The following is a 19,844-nucleotide window of genomic DNA, read 5'->3' as shown; positions in this document are numbered from 1 at the left end:
TTCTTTGTGCGTTAGACAGGCTTATGGGAAGTTACATTTCAATGGAAATTCTGTAAAGCACTAATATACACAATACAACTGCATGTCTGTGACTGTGATTCTATTTTTCTATTTTCTCAGGGAGAAGGAGAGGCAGAGGGAGACTCCACTTAACTCATAGTGACAGAGCCCCACAGAAAAAAGTTAAGTCAAGAGGTAAAGAAGAAAAGGGGAATACACTCTCAATAATTATGCAGCTAATTTCCTGTGCTTTACTCTGTGTTTTTACTGATAAATCCATTTCCCTAATTGCTTTATGTAGCTTTACTAACTGTTGGAAAACGTCTATGATTTGGCCCATTTTCCAAATGTGTATGAAAGAAAAAGAAGATAATTCCACAAACAAGTAACTTGGTGACAGATCTAAACCAGACCCAATGGGTCCAGGGGCTACCACAGTGATGCTGTCTTCACTGAACTGAAATAGTCTGGAAATAGTCTGCTTTCATATAAAGGGCACATATACAACCCACATATTATTTAGCAGACCCTTTTCCTGCTGCACAGAGAGTCAGAGATTGCACACCATGGGTGGCCTGGAGTGGTAGTCAGAAGTCTGTCATTCTCTTCTTCTGACTGTGTGGGCTTGGACCTGTCACTTGACAGCTTTTGCTTCAATTTCTTCATCTGTAAAGCAAGAGAGTGAATTAGGCCCACACCATCCTTCTCAGTTCATCCCAGTTCTACTAGCCTACTACCTCAAAACTGGACCACGGACAGCTCCCCCTCTTCCCATCATAGCTCTAAAACGTTGGCTGGAGAGTCAGCATCAGTTACACATCCTCCTTGAGCTAGTTTGAAGACCTTTCACCCCTGCTGCTGTGGAATCAGGTCTCTAGCAGCCCTCCCCACCATGCAACTTGCAGATTATCCTAGAGCTTCCTGAACTCCTCTTTCAGCTAAGGAGAAAGCCGATGTGAGGGAGAAGTGAAGCAAAGCAGAGAACACAAAGAGAAGACAGACGTCACCTCCATTAGGTTCCCCCATCATTACTCTCTCTCTCTGCTCACTAACCAGCGCTCAAATAGAGAGATGCAAGTACAGTCTCTCACTTTGTTCCAGCTACCTAACTGCAGTGAAATAGTATAACTGGAGGTTCCCTTCAGAACATGATGCAGCTGTATGTTTCATTGTCACGTAAGAATCAGTGGGGCTGACTGGACTGGGAGCTAAGACAGTTTTACTGAAGCCCCATTTCTCTGTTAACACATTCTGTTTTGTGTGAGATTTGAGGGATGAGGTAGAGGTAGACATTCTGTAGTTATGTATCAAAAATGCCACTTGGAAGAAAGACTTTGACTCTAGAGATTTATGGAATAAAGCTTTCCAAGTTCCTCCATACCTTTATAGGAACAAACTCAGCATGGGAGAAGCAGTACGTGCGCAATTGAAAATGAGACAATGAAGGAATCTTCTCTTTCAGGGCGAAGAAAACGCAGATATCAAAAAGTGGATTTTCACTCTCAGATACTTCCTGTGACCTGTGGTAAGGTGAAGGGGATGTTACATAAGAAGAAATTGAAAGAAGGTGGGTTTTATGGTCTATTTGCAATTCCTATCTGAAGGGATCACGAGAAGTAATGGAATTATCCATGTGAATTACACATAGTTGAAGGAATTGGGACAATGGTTTGGCTTGAGAGGAGGAAGGGATCCCTAAGTTGCTATTTTCACACTTTAAGAAATCATACATTTTAGGTGCTTACTCCCACGTGAAAGTGTCCATGGGGAGGCCAAAGCAGAAATAAAGCAGAAATAAAGGAAGAGGCCCTCAGCCTCCAACTTCATATCCTCTCTCCCTCTGGACGATTTTCACCAGGGCAGGTGCTTGATGTAGTAAGGACAGAACAGAATTCAGAATCAGACAACCTGAGTCCCAGCCTCAGCTATGCCGAGAGGGACTGATTCAGCCGAGTAGAGAATGGGACCTTTCTGACCCTGAAATTCTTTATCTAAAAAAGAAATCATTAAAAACCTGCTTCATGGTGTAGCTGCGAGGAATTAATGTACATAATTGAGGTTAAGTATTTAAACAGCTTAACCGAGATACAATTCACCACTGAGAGTGTACCAGTCAATGTTGAGTTTTATTTTTATATTCACAAGATGGTACAGCCATCACCACAATCTAATTTTAGAATATTTTTGTCAGAATATTTTTTCACTAAAGGAAACTCCATGTCTATTAGCAATCAATGCCCATTCCCACCTAACCCCACTCCACCACCCAGCCCTAAACTGGGCTATTTTCTCTCCACTAATCTATTTTCTGCTCCATAAATTGGCCTATTCTAGGTATTTCATTTAAATGGAATCATATAATATGTGCCCTCTTGGGACTGGCTGTCTCACTTAAGATTATGTTTTCAAGATTCATCCATATAATAGTATGTATTAGTACTTCATTCCTTCTTATTGCCCAATAATATAATATTCCATGGTATGTATATACCATATTTTGTTTATCTTTTCATCAGTTTGGATTGTTTCCACTCTTTCACTATTATGAATAATGCTGTTTTGAACATTCATGTACAAGTTTTTGTGTGAACATATGTTTTTAATTCTTTTGGGTATATACCTAGGAGTGGAATTGCTGGTTCATATGATGATTCCATGTTTAACCTACTGAGGAAACACCAAAATGTTTTCCACAGTGGCTGTACTGTTTTATATTCCCACCAACAGTGTATGGGGGCTCCCATTTCTCTACTTCCTTGCCAACACTTGTTATTGTCTGACTTTTCTATGATGGCCATGTTAGTGGGTGTGAAATGGTATCTCATTGTGGGTTTGACTTGCATTTCTCTAATGACTAGTGATGTTAAGCATATGATTATCTTTTATACATAACTTAAATTTTCCATTGGATAACATTTCACAATTATTTTTAATATCAGCTATCCATGATTTCAGGGATGGGAAAATCTCTGTTCAATAATGCCATTAAACTGGATGAAAAGTGTAATAAAGGGCACAGATGCTGCTGTGGTGCCGTTCTGAGCTGCAGAGCCCCCATTGGAGATCTTAGTCCCAACCCGAGGTTCCCCAAAGTCCATAGGAGATTCTGACTTGTTCTCTATCCCTAGCAAATTGAAATGGTCTCACTCTTCAAAATCACTTCCTTTTCCTTCATAGGTGATTTTGACATACTTTTAAAAGGTTGATTTTGATGGTAATTATCATTTTGTTGTTGTTGTTGCACATTGGTTAAAGAAATGTTGCCACAAAGCAGTAAATATCCTTTGAGGGGACTTAAAGGCTAGGTTTGGGGATTCTGAAGCCTGAAAGGGGAGGCTAGACTCTCCTGTTTTAGATCTTGAGACCAAATTGGGTAGGTCCAGATCCAGTGTGTTGGGAGCCCACCATCTGAAAACAAAGAGGGCTAAAGATTAACCTACCCTGGTCTTACAGGAGTTTGGGTGAAGTGTATACAGAGTGAGGATGGAGACTGGTTCACCCCCAGGGAATTTGAAATCAGAGGAGGCCACGAAAGATCCAAGAACTGGAAGATAAGTGTTCGCTGCGGTGGGAGGCCCCTACGTTGGCTGATCGAGGTATTCCAGTGACAGGGATGGGAGACGTGACTTTCCTTGCTGTGCCCCAAGAATAAGGTCACTATTTGCTCACCAAATATTTGTTATGGCTAAAGCCCAGATGAGTTATAGCTAAAGCCCAGATGCCTCTGAGTTTATCCTCTCACCTGGGGAGAGGTGTTCCACATTCCTAACCTCAGTACAATGCAGCGCATCACTGTTGTAAAAGGGGCTCCGTCAGGATGGATGCAGGAGCTTGGAGGAAGGAAAGGTCATTCTGACTCAGGTGCATGCAGACAGCTTTATGCACTGAAAGAAGAAGACAGTTTACAATCAACCAAGTAGGAAGAAGTTACTCCAGACAAAGAATGGCACGAAAACCAGAACCATGGTTGAGGTAGACATATTGTATGTGATAAGGCATAACCCATCAACTGGAGCTGTTTGTGGAGGGATTTAATGCCAGGCTAATATGTTTAAACTCACAATATAGATAATGCAAAATCAGTGAAGTCTTCTGAGGTGTGAAATGACATATTTAAAATAGTGTTTTAGGTGGCCATGGGGCCTTGAAATGACTTCAGTGTCTTTCAGCCGAAGAAACCTACACTCAACATGCAATGCTCAGCTCCAATGCCATTTTCCCCTGACTATTCCCTGCCTGACCTGACCCTGACCATCCCTTCCCTAGGCTTCTTGAGCCCATTACTAAGGACTTTCTTATACTGTTTTATTCTCATCCTTCCATGCATCCCCTTTTTCTCTCTAGACCCCTCTTGGGTTTGTCCATCTTTGTGTGCCCAAGATTGGCCAGAATGTCTGGCACCAAATAGGCATGGGATAAGTGTGTGTTGATTGACTAGCCCTGGTAGAGGGACCAAGCTTGAGTGACACTGGTGGAAATGGAGAGGAGGTGAGAGGTGTCAAAGAGATTATGAAGGAAAACCTCTTAAAGTTAGGAAAAAAAGCACAGGAGGAAAAAAAAGTTCTAAAGATGATTTTTAAGCAACCACTGATTGTATTCTAGAAGAAGTACAAGTGAGGAGAGCGAGATGATTTCTCATTTAGACACCTTGGCTTTGGGCTGACAGTGGGACATCCCAGGAGAAATATTTGGGAGGAGGTTCGAAATGCGAGACTCACAGGCCAACCATATACTTAGATCCTTTTATCTTTCAGAAAAGATGTCTCCATAACCCTCCAAGGAAATATGGCAGGATGAGAAAGGTGATTATTGCATAACTTTCTACAAGTTCTCATTACATAACTGATTTTTCATGCACTGTGTATTATTCTGTGGTTTCTCAACTGGGTAATTATTATTAAACTTCCTCCAACACCCCACTCCCACCTTGTAAAAACTTGCGGTATGCACCTTCAATGTTGCTACTTTGAACACTATGTTGTATATTTGGCAAGATCTTCTTTGAATGGTAAACCATTTGAAATGGAGGTGATAAGGAACCATCAAAATAGACCTCATGGATGTGCTTTAGCTATAGATGCAGATGTAAGGGTGTCAAAGTTGTAAAAGAAGACATGATGCTGGAATACATAAAAATATATCATAATAAGGTGATAGTGTCATCTTCAACTCAAACCCAGATTTTTAAAATCATGTTACTATTTCCTAACTTTAATGAAATCTGATGGAGCAAAAGTTTATTCACAGTCTAAGTATAGGAGGGGCTGACCTGGAAAATTGTTTACTCTGATGCCACTCTTTCAGCTCCTCAAGGGGGTGCTGTGCAGACCTCCCTTCTATCTATGAAAGTGATTCCTTCCTCTCCGGAGGCAACAAACAAATATGTATGGTGCAGTGTAGATTCAGGACATGGTGATGGTTTTTCCAGGGCTGGGTATGAATGAGAACTTGAGAAGAAGGAGGAGGTGAGAGGTGCCATTCTTATACACTTCATGTAGAAACGGCCATTCAAGACATTCACAGATTTCTAAGACAGGTCAGACGTAGCTGGCCAATGGGACTTCATGTTCCACTGGGAATGTGAGGTCCAGGCCTTTACATTATCTGATGTTCTGGACAGTTTGAACTCTAAGTCCTTGGGACATTTCACCCACTGGATTTCCTAAAGGGAAACTATCATATTATTTGCACTACTTAGTGAGTATATTAAAGACCGGCATCTGTACCATTCCCCAGGTGCCAAGAGTTACTCAGTTAGATTACCCACACAAGCTGACAATGTCCTACCAACAGATTCTACCCTTATTTGTGGGTGCAGCACTTTTTAGCAACAACCTGCAGTTACCTCTATATTTTGCATCTCCCTGTGAGCGAGAACAGAAGCTCCCCAAGTGGCGGATCTCAGGACCCATTACTACCTCCATGGGTCCTCTGTGCCTCTCAGAACCTCTCTTGCCCCTTGGCTTCTGGAATCTTCAGTGTCACTCTCAGCACCACATGACAGCTTCCTGGCTCCTCACAAAGGTCACTAACACCTTTTGATGACAGCTGCTGTGTTGTAAAATAATCTGATATATACCTTTAGAACAATCTTTTTATTGTAGGCTAATATTTGCTTAGGAGATAGCAAGTAATCTGTTCCTAAGTGAAATGATACTCGTTTATTCACTTATCCAACATACAATGATTGAGTGCACACTAAATGCCCAATGGTCATTAGAAGATTGAAACAATATCTCTGACCTCAAGGATTGTTTCAACTTCATTGTCTAACATGGAAGAATAACTAATGGGGATGGGTGGTGAACTTCAGGCCACACAGAAACGTGGGCAGTGACATGGACACCTCTCAGATCACTGTCCCATGGATCACACTTTTCCATGACCACTCTGCCCTGGGCTGCAGATAAAAGCTGAGGCTGCCTGTGTCCTAGAGGGAAGGAGGTCAGGTCATTCTACTGAATATTGGAACGCAATGTAAAGTTAGTGGGTGGTAGTCAGTTACCTCTGAAGAGTCAGCTAGCTGACTTTTTGGGATTCAGAGGGAGGGAAGAGGAGGGTGACCTTCTGGAAGAAGAGTTGCAACCCTGGGAAACTTGGGCACATTTTATCTTTGGGGCTGTGCCCTGGGAGACCTGTGATAGGTGGTGACATTCTTCTCTGGGACACTTGCATGGATGCCAGGCCTCTGGGCCCTGTGGTCACTGGAGCTGTTGACGATGAGTCCTCGGCCTGATACTCTCCCTGCAGCTCCTCCAGTTGGGATGACATTTTCTAATATAGAGAAAAATGCCTAAGGGCCTCTCAAAGCAAGAAAACCAGCAGAGTTTCTCCCACTCCATCTGTGGGAACCAGGGCCAGACTCCCTGCATGGCTTCACAAAACCCCACTTTGCATCTGAGAGCCAGGGAATAGAACTTGCATTGGGCCAAACAGTGGTACTTTGGTACTTTTTATTTTCCAAGTAGATATGTGTATCCATAAAAACAGGTATGAAGTAATGGGTAAACCGTGTCTTGAATCCCTCAACAGATTGCTGTTTAAATAAGTGACGGATGCATACATCACATTCAATATTGTCCTTTAATCTTTCTCTCTTTTATGCAGAAAAGAGTACCGAAGTCTCATGACAATACTTTAGATGACCTTTGTGTAAGTACTAACGCCCGCCTGTGACCCCAGGATAACGCGGGCCTTTTCCCTCGGCACATTCTCTGAGTCATCACTGCATTTCCCTGAAGCACACTCACACTCAGGTGCAGCATGTTGCTATGTGTGATGAGCAGGGAACAGCAGATGCGTCACCCACATCAGGTACATGGTTCTGGCGTTGGGTCTCTCAGCCTGAAAGCATCCTGCCATTTGTTCAGTGGAAACCTTCCCATTTCCTCATTTCCCCCAAAAGTGAGTCTGGGAGGCAGAGCTTGAGACCACCGGGGTCTCTAGAGCCTGGGCTTGAAGTAGTAATGGGTGCGGCTGGCCTGCAGATGAAGGATAAGGAGGAAATTTGAGGGGAAAACAGCAATTTAAAGAAAGCAATAAGGAAGGAAAGGAAAATCCCAAACATCTATTCCAAGGTACAGGTAGAGCTAGATGGTTTTAAGCGTCAATCAGAAGGAACAGGCCAGGCCAACCTGGCAAGTTAAGGTGTGAACCCTGTTGTGAGTCCCGCAGAGAAATGCACTCAGGGCTAGTGGGTTCTTCACGGAAGCCCCGTATCCAATCTCGAGGGAGCCATCATGGTGCTGAGCTGGTCACCACATAGCAAATCACAGGGCATTTTTACTCAAACTGGTACCATACGGCTGGATGCTTTAATGTCTGCTAAAATTATGGATGACTCCACTCTCTAAGTTGAATCATATTTTGATTCCCTTCATTGCAACAAGATGGACATTTTAAGCAGAGTCACCTTTGCATAACTCCAGGGGGAAGCACTCACATGGGTTAGTATGCAGTAATACTGATACACAACGTCCAAAAGAGGAGGGATAGTCAAGTAGTTTTACTTATAGTTTACCTCCAAAGCAATCCCCCCAACAATATTTAGATCTTATCCACACTCTTTCTGACCCTTGGACAAATGAAGGATTCTTTAGTCATCTAAACCGTGCTGGAGTCCAGTGTTTGTGTGGCTTGTTTGGGATGGATATAGACACAGAGGGTCAGGTCTCACAGCCCACGGCCAAGAGTCCATGGGGAGGAGATGGCAGCTGTTCCAGCAAGAGTGCCCTCATTGCTGTTAATGATCTTTCCTGGGACTGGTATTGCAGAGCAATTCAGGCCTATAATATCCCCTTTGCTCAGGGTAAGTCTCAACTTAGGCTGAAACTAAGACCTTTGGAAAATAGTATTGCCCGGATCCCACCCTAGAGGAAATTCTGTTCATCAGTCTAGGCTATGACTTGGACATTGGGATTGTATAAAACTCCCCAGATGATTCTGATACACAAAATTACCCATTCCATGAATTAAAGAAGAACGCCAATGGATCTGCCCTACCCAGACAAATTGATTCAGAATTTCTGGCATAGGGACCAGGGCATTAGTATTTTATATACTCTGCCCTGAAAGTTCTAATGTGCAGCTGGACTAAGAAACAAAGAGCTAGATAAATCTGCTAAAAAATACACAAATGTGAGGTTCTTAGACATTGGTTATATTTGTTATTCCTTGTTCTTCTGGGAAGAGGGGTCATCACTTTCTAGAGAACGATGATGGTAATCTGTCAGTTCCTACACGGATGAGAAAAAACATGGCCCCATGACTCCATATCAGAGCAGTCTCAGTCTCCAATTGGGGGGTGTCCTTGAGGATCCCCAGAACATTGAATGGGAGCTTTTTGGCAAAATGGTCCTTGGAGCTAGCACTTCCTCATATATGACCATTTCAAAAGCAAAAGAAATGGGGGCTTTCCTGGTGGCGCAGTGGTTGAGAGTCCACCTGCCGATGCAGGGGACATGGGTTCTTGACCCGGTCCGAGAAGATGCCACATGCCACGGAGCGGCTGGGCCTGTGAGCCATGGCCGCAGAGCCTGCATGTCCGGAGCCTGTGCTCTGCAACGGGAGAGGCCACAACAGTGAGAGGCCCACGTACCGCAAAAAAAAGAAAAAGAAATGGCCAGAATCCCAATTCACCCAACGCAAGTAGTTTCACGCAAAAGCCCAGAACAAGACTCAAAATAATTGTTAAAATAATCTTGTATTACTTTCCACACTAAGTTTAGTCCACCTTATTAAATTCTAAATATATCACCCTTCAAGGAGTCAGTTTAGTTATTGTGGTGTAGACAAATGCATTTAACACTTTATTTCAGGAGCTTATTTTATCTGCAAGGTAATAAAGTTATTCAGATTCCTAAAAAATTGTCTTGTTTTGTTGCTAGCCTTTCAGTGTTAGAGTCTCTGTTTTTTTTTTTCTTAATTAATTAATTTATTTTTGGCTGTGTTGGGTCTTCGTTTCTGTGTGAGGGCTTTCTCTAGTTGCGGGGAGCGGGGGCCACTCTTCATCGCGGTGCTCAGGCCTCTCACTGTCGCGGCCTCTCTTGTTGCGGATCCCAGGCTCCAGACGCGCAGGCTCAGTAGTTGTGGCTCACGGGCCTAGTTGCTCCGCGGCATGTGGGATTTCCCAGACCAGGGCTCGAACCCATGTCCCCTGCACTGGCAGGCAGATCCTCAACCACTGCGCCACCAGGGAAGCCCGAGTCTCTGGCTTATAGGGAAGACTTTTCTGGTCTGACACACAGGCCCTTCCTCCTGAATTTCATTGCAGACCACAATTTCTGCTTCTGAAATCGCCACGCTATGCTGTTCTTTAATATCTCAGGGAGAAGCATATAAGTGTCCATTCAGATTCACACAAAGGCAATGAGTTCTAGATTCCCCTAGTTCTGGCCTTCTGGGGTCTCACCGGGGATATAGATGTTGTTTTACCTTCTAGCTGGGAAACTCAGATGTGTGTGAGACGTGCAGGGATGGAGGAAAGCTGTTTTGCTGTGATACTTGTTCGAGATCTTTTCATGAGGACTGTCACATCCCACCTGTGGAAACTGAGAGGTTCGTGAGATGCAGCCCCTCCCTTCTTATTAGGGACCCTTCCTCCTGCCGTACACACTCTCCCTACGGAGTTCTTACTATGTCTAGATGGGGAAACAGCAGGGCCATAAGTACAGGGTCCAGCAGTATGATCCAGAGAGCTGTTTCAAGATGCTGGCAGTGGCAGGTTAATGCGTTTTGCTCTCCTCTAAGTCAGTAGCCAGGTCCTTTGCCCACATACTGCTACTGTCCTTTCCTAGAAGTTTTTCAGCATGGACTCCTGTTCATGGGGGTGGAAATGCCACTCGTTTGTGTTCTGCACTTATTCAGAAAAGGCAGGAAACATGGGCTGGTTCCCTCATTTTGCCACGTTCTTAATGGGCTGAGGAAAGCCTGAGGTCCCCCAGGGGTTAAGACCCAGTTTGGACACTCAGGCCTGGTGGGTAGGATTCCTTGTGCTCCCAGAAACAGACAGAGAAAGAAGAGCCCACTACTCATCCTGACACCACCTCCATGCCCTGACCCCTTGTTGCTCCTTCGATGGGATGAGGGTCATTGGCTCAGACCCCACGTGGGGTTCTTGGAGACTCTGGAGGTGCCCCTTTCCTCTTCCAGCTGTGTCCATCAACATTCCTGAAAGGAGGACAGTATCAGACATAGGAGTGATGACTGTTTCCAGGGACCTTGCCCTCACTTACTTATGTCTGGTCCCTTAGGGACCTGTGGAGTTGCACCTTCTGCAGGGCAAAGGAGTTTTCAGGAAGCCAGCGATGTCTCGGGGAATCTGAGGTCCTGGCAAGGCAGATGCAGCCCGAGGAGCAGTTGGTGAGTCGGGTGGGAACCCCAATTCTTCCCCCTTCCCCTCACATGTGAGAAGTCAGATAGGCAGGGTCAGGAGAAAGGCAACCAAAGGGTGAGCCATGACTCAGTCACACTGAAATCACACCAGAACTTGTTTGCAGCCATTGCATGTCTGTCTCCAAGAGCCATCCATGTTTGGGGAAACTTCCAGATACTGGTGTGAGTCATGCCTCTGCCTGGGCATGTATATGGGCTCATTGTCTCCAAGCTGCTTTTCACTCACAGCCACCTTCTTTTGCAGAAATGTGAGTTCCTCCTCTTGAAGGTCTATTGTCATTCAGAGAGCACCTTTTTTGCGAAGATTCCATACTACTATTATGTAAGTAACAATAACAAACTGTGATTACAGGCTGCCATGATGTTACCCCACCTTGAAACAGGTACCCATGGGATTTGAGATCAGAATCCCCTGGGAGTGAGAGCATGAGCTGCTGTTACCTTTTTGTATTTCTACTGGATTTGATGGGAATCCACAGGAGGCACACATTGAACTCTGCCAGTAATTCTCCCATTGATTTTTGTTTTTCACTAGATTAAAGAGGCTTCTAAAAACCTAAAGGAACCCATGTGGTTGGACAAGATCAAGAAGAAGCTGAACGAGCAGGGTTACTCCCATGTGGAGGGGTTCGTGCAGGACATGCGCCTCATCTTTCAGAACCACAGGGCATCTTACAAGGTAAGTGGTTCTCCCCGCTTCCATTTCATTTTCTGTCCATTGAGCCACTCTGCCCTCATTTTCTGGTGCCTGGGAAATTTTACTTTCCCTCATCCTATGAAACCTGCAAAGCAAGAGTTCCGGAAGTCAGTGACTTTTCCGTTCAAGACTGGAGTTCAGCAAGGCGTAGTAACAGCGAATCAGAAGGTGGCCCTGCAACCAGAACCCCAGGCCTCAAAGAGCTCAGACCCTCCTACAGCTGCCGTTGAGAACAGCAGAGTCCTGCCTGCTCCAAACCCAGGGAGAAGAGACTTGCATCTTAAAGTCACACTGTACTTCTTATCTCTCCCCCAAAACACGCAATCTGACCTCTTCTGAAATCCCAATCTCCAGATTCCACTCCATGTGAATGGATCATATAGTTTAACAGGAGTCACCAGAGGGGAACAGAAGTGTCAGTGAAAAAGGAAGGTCATTGATCTAACTTAAAAGCAATCTGTACTATTTGCACTGTTACAAAGAGCATAGATTACTTTTCTAACTCTCACTGAAATCAATAACCCAACCAAATAAGTACGAGTTCCCGGGTGTGGTTATGAGTTCCCATTTCTATCTTGTTGCTCCTCGCTGCGTGAGTTTTTTAGCATAACCTGGTTCATATAACTTAGGGTGTCTAAGACCAGAGTCCTGATCATTCTCAGTTACAAGGTGGCAATGACACTGACAATGAGCATCATGATTTTTGTGTTCATTTTATTTTATTTTTTTCCAGTTCAATGACTTTGGCCTAATGGGACTTAGACTGGAGGCCGAATTTGAGAAGAATTTCAAGGACGTGTTCACTATTCGGGAGACAAACGAGGACAGCTCACTGGAATAGTGGATGCTGTTAGTGTCCTGGAAAACCCCTTCTGGAGCAGACTTGTCATCCCCCAGCCGCATGGAAGGCTGGCTGCTCTCGCCGCCCCTCCCCAGAGCATTGCCTTCAGCCAAATGGAACCAGCTTCACCTAGAGGGTTACCCTTCCTTGGCCTGGGGGCCGGCCTCCAGTGCCAAGGTGGACTCAACCTTGTGTTATGATTCATGCTCCTGTGTTCCCCATGAGATCCGGCTGGAGCTAGTCTGTGGCTGTGATCACATCCTTGCTTAGCTTTTCCTATAATCCTGCTTCCCTCCCTCGTTTCTCCCAAAGAAACTCACAATAAATCACTTACTTAAGAGACTTTATCTCAGGCTCTGCTTCTAGGGAACCCAACTTAAGGTAACGATCCCAGCAAGCAGGCTGTAAGGGTGGGTTCTGGATTCGGATCCCAGTCTGGCCAGATGGTGATGGGTGGTATATTGATGGTCCCTGGTGTGCTTTAATAGTGCTGTTGCCAAACTTTCACCTTTGGGAAACTCGATGAGATAAAGAGGATTTCACTAGCTTTTGGAATTGGCATTCACAAAGGGAGAAATGGTAAATGGAATTGTAGATTTTGGTGTCTATTGCTAAGTGCCACTGATATATTGAAAAGAATAAATGACAGCCTTAAATCTATTAGTCAAAGCAAAGACACCCTTACAACTGCAGCTGGAAGGCAGACAAAAGGAAGGCCTGACCCAGGTCCCAGGTTTAAGAATGGCAGAACACAGGAGAAGACTGCAGTCTAAACTGGGATGGTCTCCTGTGCCAAAGGCAGAGCCCTGGTAAAGAAGGAGTGCAGTCCTGAATCAGAATCGGCCTTTCTAGGTAGATGCAAGTGAGAACCTTGAACTCCAGGTCTCCTTCAACACACAGGGCCTGCAAAAGAATTCCCTAGCCTTTGTTGGAAGACAGACCCCTCCCCTACCCCATCCTAATCTTGCTTGAATGAAGACTGCAGAGTCCTCCCAGCATGACCCCACTGAGAAAGTCCTGGGTTGTCCTGCCAGCTGAAGAGAGCATTTCCCCAGTGGAGCTGCAGGACTGGCCAACATGTACCAGCAGGTACCAGGAGATTGTGTCTGGGGGTGGGTCCTGGACAAAGAAGGGGAATGTGAAACTGGAAAAGGGAAAATTGTCAACACAGAAGCACTCTCCTGTGTCAAGAAGTTTAATTAGCCTGGCGAGGGCCAAAGGGGATGAATCCAGTATGCTCCTGGCTGGCTCTTAAATGCTTATATATATATATTTTTTTCTATTCCTTTAATTTTGGAATAAAAATGGCTGGTCACTAAACTTATTGTGGTAATCATTTCATGATGTATATAAGTCAAGTCATTATATATGCCTTAAACTTATACAGTGCTGTATGTCACTTATACTGCAATAAAACTGGAAGAAAAACATTTAATTAAAAAATTTAATTTAAAAAAAGCTTGGTATAAACTGTGGTACATACTAGATGAAGTGGAAGCAGAGATGCCAGGGCAGACTGTGGAAAAGAAGATCCAAAAGCCTCAGGATGGGGCTTCCCTGATGGCGCAGTGGTTGAGAGTCCGCCTGCCGATGCAGGGGACACGGGTTCGTGCCCTGGTCCGGGAAGATCCCACATGCCGCGGAGCAGCTAGGCCTGTGAGCCATGGCCGCTGAGCCTGCACGTCCAGAGCCTGTGCTCCACAACGGGAGAGGCCACAACAGTGAGAGGCCCGCGTACTGCAAAAAAAAAAAAAAAGCCTCAGGATGTTGGCATGGCTCCACTCTCTGCAACTGGAAAACCCATCCACCGGGTTACTGTGCTCTTCAGGAGGCCTCAGAGACATTAACTTAACAAGGTGATAAGGAACACACAGCTGAGGGGCACCAGCATGCTTGAGATACTCAGTGGGGGCTGTCCTCTGTAGGTTGGCATAATGGAGGAATGTTTTACAGAACTGGATTCCCTAGTGACAATGGAAATGATAGGATTCTAGAATAATGGAAGCCAGGTGGCAGCATTTAACTGTCAGAGCAAGATGAAATAAGTTTTGTAATGTGCAGCAAGGTTAGAATGACGGCTGGAGCCCTGGCCCAAAGCAGTCTATGGAGATAGCTAATCGGACACGGTCACTAAACCTGTTGTGGTAATATTTTAGGATGTACATAAGACAAATCATTATGCTGTACACCTTAAACTTATAGAGAGATGGGCAGCCAACAAGGATATTGCTTCATATATATCATCAAAAAAGATTAAAAATAGATGAACGGATGGCTGAGACCAGCTACCCCAATAAAAAGTCAAGATCCCTTGCCTAGTTTCCAGACCTGAGCCAAAGCTAGGACCTGCTCATGGAAATGAGGGCAGGTCTCATAAGCAAGTGTAAAAGTAGTGATTCCCTGAGTTCTTCACCAAAAGGACCTAAGGTCATTTATTCAAGTAACCATATGCCAGACAAAGGAAAATACACACATCTTTTAACAGTTGTTGATACAGGATCTGAATTGATGCTAATACCTGGGGTCCCAAAACACCATCATGGTCCCTGCTAGAGTGGAGTGTATGGATGTCAGGTAGTGTCCATCTAACAGTGAGTCCACTCAATCCATGGGATCACCCAGCAGCCATTACCCTAGTTCCTGAAAGTAAGGATAATGAGAACATACATAGCAGTTGACTGACCTGCATCTTTAACCTGTGAAATAACAATGACTGTCTTAGGAAAGGCCAAGCAGAAGGGCTTGAAACTGAACTTTCCCTTGGTGAAAATGGTAAGTTGAAAGAAAATCACAGTCCTGGAGAATGAGGGAATGACAGAGATTAGTGCCACATGCAAAGATTTAAGGATGCAAGGGTTGTAATCCTCATTACATCTTTGTTTGAACAGCAGTCTGGCTTCTGCAAAAGCTAAGTGGTTCATGGCTGCCAGATGACTACTAGAAACTTAACCAACAGTAGCCCCAGTTGCAGCTGTTGTTGCTTGGTGTGGTATCTCCATTAGAGCAGGTTAGCATGGCCTATGGTATATGTCATGCAACTATGGAGAAATGTACTAATATGGAGAAATGTACTTTTAAAACATTCAGTAGGGGCTTCCCTGGTGGCGCAGTGGTTGAGAGTCCGCCTGCCAATGCAGGGGACACGGGTTCGTGACCCGGTCCGGGAAGATCCCACATGCTGCGGAGCGGCTGCGCCCGTGAGCCATGGCCGCTGAGCCTGCACGTCCGGAGCCTGTGCTCTGCAACGGGAGAGACCACAACGGTGAGAGGCCCGCGTACCACAAAAAAAAAAAAAAAAAAAAAAAATTCAGTAGGAAGTAGGATAAGAATCAATTCATGTTCACATGGACTGGACAACAGTACATGTTTACAGTCTTGCCCCAGGGCTATGTGAATTCTCCTGCTCTCTGTCACAATATAGCCTGAAGGGACAAAGATTGTCTGGCCACCCTGCAGTACATTACATTTGTCCACTATATTGATGACTGTATTAATCAGGGCTGTATTAATCAGGGCTCTCTGGAGAAACAGAACTCTGTCTCTCTCTCTCTCTCAACCCCAAATTCTGATGGACTTCATTGATGGGATGCACAGTGGCTCACGAAAAGGCAGGAGGCTGGGCTCAGAGCCTGCAAATGGCCCCAGAACCAGGCAGGAAGCAGAGCTGCTCCAGGAACTGAACACCAGGAACATCTCCTCCACCTTGTTACGGAGCTGCCACTGAACAAGTGTTATCCAACTGTGTTTTCACTCCTTAACAAACTGTGTTTGTTCACTCCTTAACAAACTGTGTTTTCACTCCTTAACAAACTTCACGTGAGAGTCCAACTCCCCGAAGAGAGTCTGGCTGGCCTGGCTTGCTCATGGGCCAGTGTCTCGGTTAACATTCCTTCTACTCCTGCACGCAAAGGGGAGAAGTCTTCACCCAAAGGAATCCACGTCTCTTAGGAAAGGGGTGGAGGAGACTGGACAGCCAAGGAAAATGAAACTGACTGGCAGAACCCACCCGGGGACCATCAGTGAGCTCTGATGTCTAAGGGGAGGAATGGGGTGGTCCCAGTCTGAGAGGCCACAGAGCCTGGGGGGCACATTCCTGAATCGAATGGAACAGGTTGACTGTAGTTCCATTGCCTGTGCTTTGGAGATTAAGGCTGAGTCTGTCATCATGTTAGAAGGGAGAGCGTCCACTCCACCACCTTGGACAGCCAAGGGCAAGGACGGCCACTAAGCCCATCGCCCCTGTCGGTTCCATTTACCTGGACGTATATGTGGGCTGTTGGCTGTAAAGGAGCCTGGCTGTGGTCTTCCCTGGGGAGAGTGTGCCTGTGTCCCTGGGAACTGCAGTAGGACTGATGCTCCTGAGGTCCTGGGCTCCACCCTTCAGCCTGAACCTCCCAGTGAGGGTTCCAGGGCATCAGCACACACCCTGCTATCTGGCTGGAGAGGACCGGGCCTTCTGTCTGGAGGAGAGAACGGGGTTCTCCAGCTCTCTCTGAGTAAACTGGGTGGAAGACGTCCCTATGAGGACAATATGCAAAGAACAGTTGCCTACGGCTTCTAGAAAGTGAACAAAAGCAGGCTGATGGTAGAGGGAAGTCAAAACTCAAGGGAAGCAGCCAGACAAAATGTTTCCTGTTTATTATTACTCTACTTGACAGCAGCCGCAGCCTTACGTGGGGTGGCCAAAACTTTGGTAGGAAGCCCACCTTCTTTCTGGTCAGCAGAGCCAGGAAGAAGCCCAGGGCAACCAGGCTTTCTGGGGAGAGAGAGGAAAATCCCAGGAAGGTGAAAGTCACAGAGGAGAACCCCAAATTCTGTGTATAAACCCTCCCCACTTGAATTCAAAACCAACTGACAGGCAAAACGGTGAGACAGATGGGGATCAAAATACTAGTTTTCTTCATGATAAAAGCTGGATGGGGCTTAGTGATGTGACTTACCATGTAGCAAAAAAGAGATCCCTAAAACAGACCCTCAGAATTGAGCTTATCCACACAGTCTTACACAGCTCCCATCAGTCACACCCCACCCCCCAGGCCCCTGTCTCTGTGCACTTGACCTTGGAAGGGCTGACAGAGCCCTGGCCCTGCAGGAAGGACAAGCCCAGGGAGACCCGACAAGGAACAAGCAGACTCACCCCTGGTACCCAGAGAGTCTCCTGGGAGGAGAGAGGAGCAGGGGGTCCAGGCCAGTCCCACTGACTAATGTGCTGCCCCTGCAAGGGGACAATGGAGCAGGGCCTGAGTGTAACCACTTGGGTCCCAGCATCCACTCCGCTCCACTTCTACACCGACGGAGGAGCGGAGGGTCTCGATCCTCTGGCCTCAGTGGCCACTCTGGCAGCTGACGCTGCTTCCTTCTGCCCTTTAAGCTCAGATCCCAGGTCCTACTGTCTGGTCTCAAGGACAAGCCTCTGGTCCCCACTGGGGTCTCCCAGCTTAGAGACTCAGCCCCACTGCTGAAGTCTGAGGGGAAGCTGTTCCTGGTGAAGCTCGTGAAGCCCGTCGCCTTAGGGGTCCTCTGCCCCAGGTCCCTCCTCCCCCACGACCTCCCCTGCCCTCTGGGTTTCCGGGCCCAATAGCTGGGATCCTCCCGGGACAGCAGAGATGCTCCCCATTGCCAGCGGTCCTCACAGCCATGGAAAATGCCCCAGGTGCCCCCTTATTTCCTTCAATCTCTCCAGCAGGGTTTGTAGGAGGAGTTCAACCTCTTCTTTTTTTTTTTTTAATTGAAGTATGGTTGATTTACAATGTTGTGTTAATTTCTGCTGAACAGCAAAGTGATGCAGTTATACACAGATATATATTCTCTTTTATATATACATATTTTTTTTCATTATGGTTTATCCTAGGATCAACCTGCTTCTTAATTTGGTCCTGTCCTTTTTCAAACCTGAGTTCCTGGCTTAAAGACACTGCATTCTCCACAGAGGCCTGGGGATGCTCCAGAAACTCCCACGGCTCTCACAGAGTGTGGCGCAGGCCCGGCTTTCTCAGACCCACAGGAAGGTCTCTGCCAGGGGCCAGGAGCAGCCCCCATGCGGGAGTGTCCACCCTGTGGATTGCTCGTCCAGCCGCTGCTAGGTGGCCTCTAATTCCAGGTGCTCAACGTGAAGGTCCTAAACAGACAACAGAAAAGTGGGCACATTTATGTCAACAGCCAGCATGGCAGTGGCCTGGGCCACCAGCTGCCCAGGGGCAGAGAGAAGAGGGAGAGGGGACACTAGAAACGGCAGGTGTGGTCCGTGCCAGCCTTGTCTGGACCCCATGCCTCATGGAGTCAGGAGCAGAGGACGGTTGTGCCCACCAGAGGCTCGGCTTACTAGTCCTTCTACACCCCCAAAGTGAGGGAGGGAGAGAGGGATCCACACATGTGCAGGACCTGGTACCACTGAGACCCTGCCCACTGGAAGAGATGCCCTCATCAGTGTCCTGGGATCTGTCCTAAACACTGAGATATGATGCTCACTTCTTTGGGGGAAAGAAAGAAGTGGAGGGAAGGTAGAAACCTTCCCCCTCATTTTCAAATATGCTTTGCTTTTGTGCTCACTCAAGTGAGTCTTCTGATCACTTCTCATTCTTCGTGGAATGATGACTCAGTATCTGAGTGAAAAACCTGTGCACAGACACAACTTCAGGGCCAAGGGTCACCCTCTCAGCTGGGGTCACCTGCCTTTTCATTTCTAGGTTTTCTGGGTTCCAACCTCCATCTCCATCCAAAGGGAAGCCTTTGCCCCTCAGCATTCCCATGACTGCTTCCCAGGTTTCTCCTCTTCACCCCTGGCTGCAGTTGTGAAGCAACCCCATAGTCGGGGCACCTTGGACCCTTGCACCTAAGATGTAACACTTGTCACCAACTTGGCTCCAGTCTCTGGCCCCAGGGCCTTGGAGATTTTTCTCCTACCTCTGGCTGATTTCCAGGAATACTAAGAACATTCTCTCCACTTTATAAAGCTGAGCATTTGGACTCTCTCCTGGTCCGTGTCCATACGCTACGACCTAAATGCATCGGTCCAGGCTCTCCCACAGCCCGGAGAAAAGATTTGAAGTCTCTGTCTTTCCCTCTCCCCACCATGGTCATCTCAGAAAGGGGAAGGGGCACAGATGGAGTTTACCCCGACCATGTACTAAGCTCTGAACCGCTCTGAGAAGGCAGGAGACTGGCGACAGTTGGGGTCATGCAGAAGTTGTTGCTGTCTTTGCACAAACAGGTGGACCCCTGAGGGCTGGCCCTGCTCCTCCCCTGGCCCTCCAGGCCCCGACTGTCATTCCTTGTCTTCCATCCCTGGGATCACATGTCAGGATGGCTGGAAGCACAGTGGAGTTACGAGAAGAGGGAGGGCATCTGCACAGCACAGCTCACTGATAAATACTTTCACTTCCCTTTTCCCTACTTGGGCGGAGTCATCTCTGG

General features: G+C 46.4%; 1 protein-coding gene across 2 annotated transcripts in view; it reads left to right on the top strand.

Moving 5' to 3' along the window:
- LOC132522025 (nuclear body protein SP140-like) overlaps positions 1–12,582 on the top strand; it is a 75,831-nt gene extending 63,249 nt beyond the window's left edge. The window contains exons 17-26 of one of the 2 annotated variants that reach the window (XM_060151890.1): positions 121–195; positions 1,463–1,567; positions 3,454–3,596; positions 4,755–4,802; positions 7,108–7,152; positions 9,941–10,056; positions 10,752–10,860; positions 11,138–11,215; positions 11,429–11,572; positions 12,324–12,582. In XM_060151890.1, coding sequence (XP_060007873.1) covers positions 121–195; positions 1,463–1,567; positions 3,454–3,596; positions 4,755–4,802; positions 7,108–7,152; positions 9,941–10,056; positions 10,752–10,860; positions 11,138–11,215; positions 11,429–11,572; positions 12,324–12,431 — 971 coding nt within the window. In that variant the 3' untranslated portion in view covers positions 12,432–12,582. Of the gene's footprint in view, positions 1–120; positions 196–1,462; positions 1,568–3,453; positions 3,597–4,754; positions 4,803–7,107; positions 7,153–9,940; positions 10,057–10,751; positions 10,861–11,137; positions 11,216–11,428; positions 11,573–12,323 lie in introns of those variants that run through there. The other variant, XR_009541024.1, reaches the window with a different exon arrangement.
- The last annotated feature ends 7,262 nt before the right edge of the window (positions 12,583–19,844 follow it).

Source organism: Lagenorhynchus albirostris, chromosome 6 (genome assembly GCF_949774975.1).
Source record: "Lagenorhynchus albirostris chromosome 6, mLagAlb1.1, whole genome shotgun sequence".
NCBI classification, from domain to species: Eukaryota; Metazoa; Chordata; class Mammalia; order Artiodactyla; family Delphinidae; genus Lagenorhynchus; species Lagenorhynchus albirostris.
The sequence above is the reverse complement of the archived record's forward strand: the minus strand, read 5'-3'. Positions and strand labels throughout refer to the sequence as shown.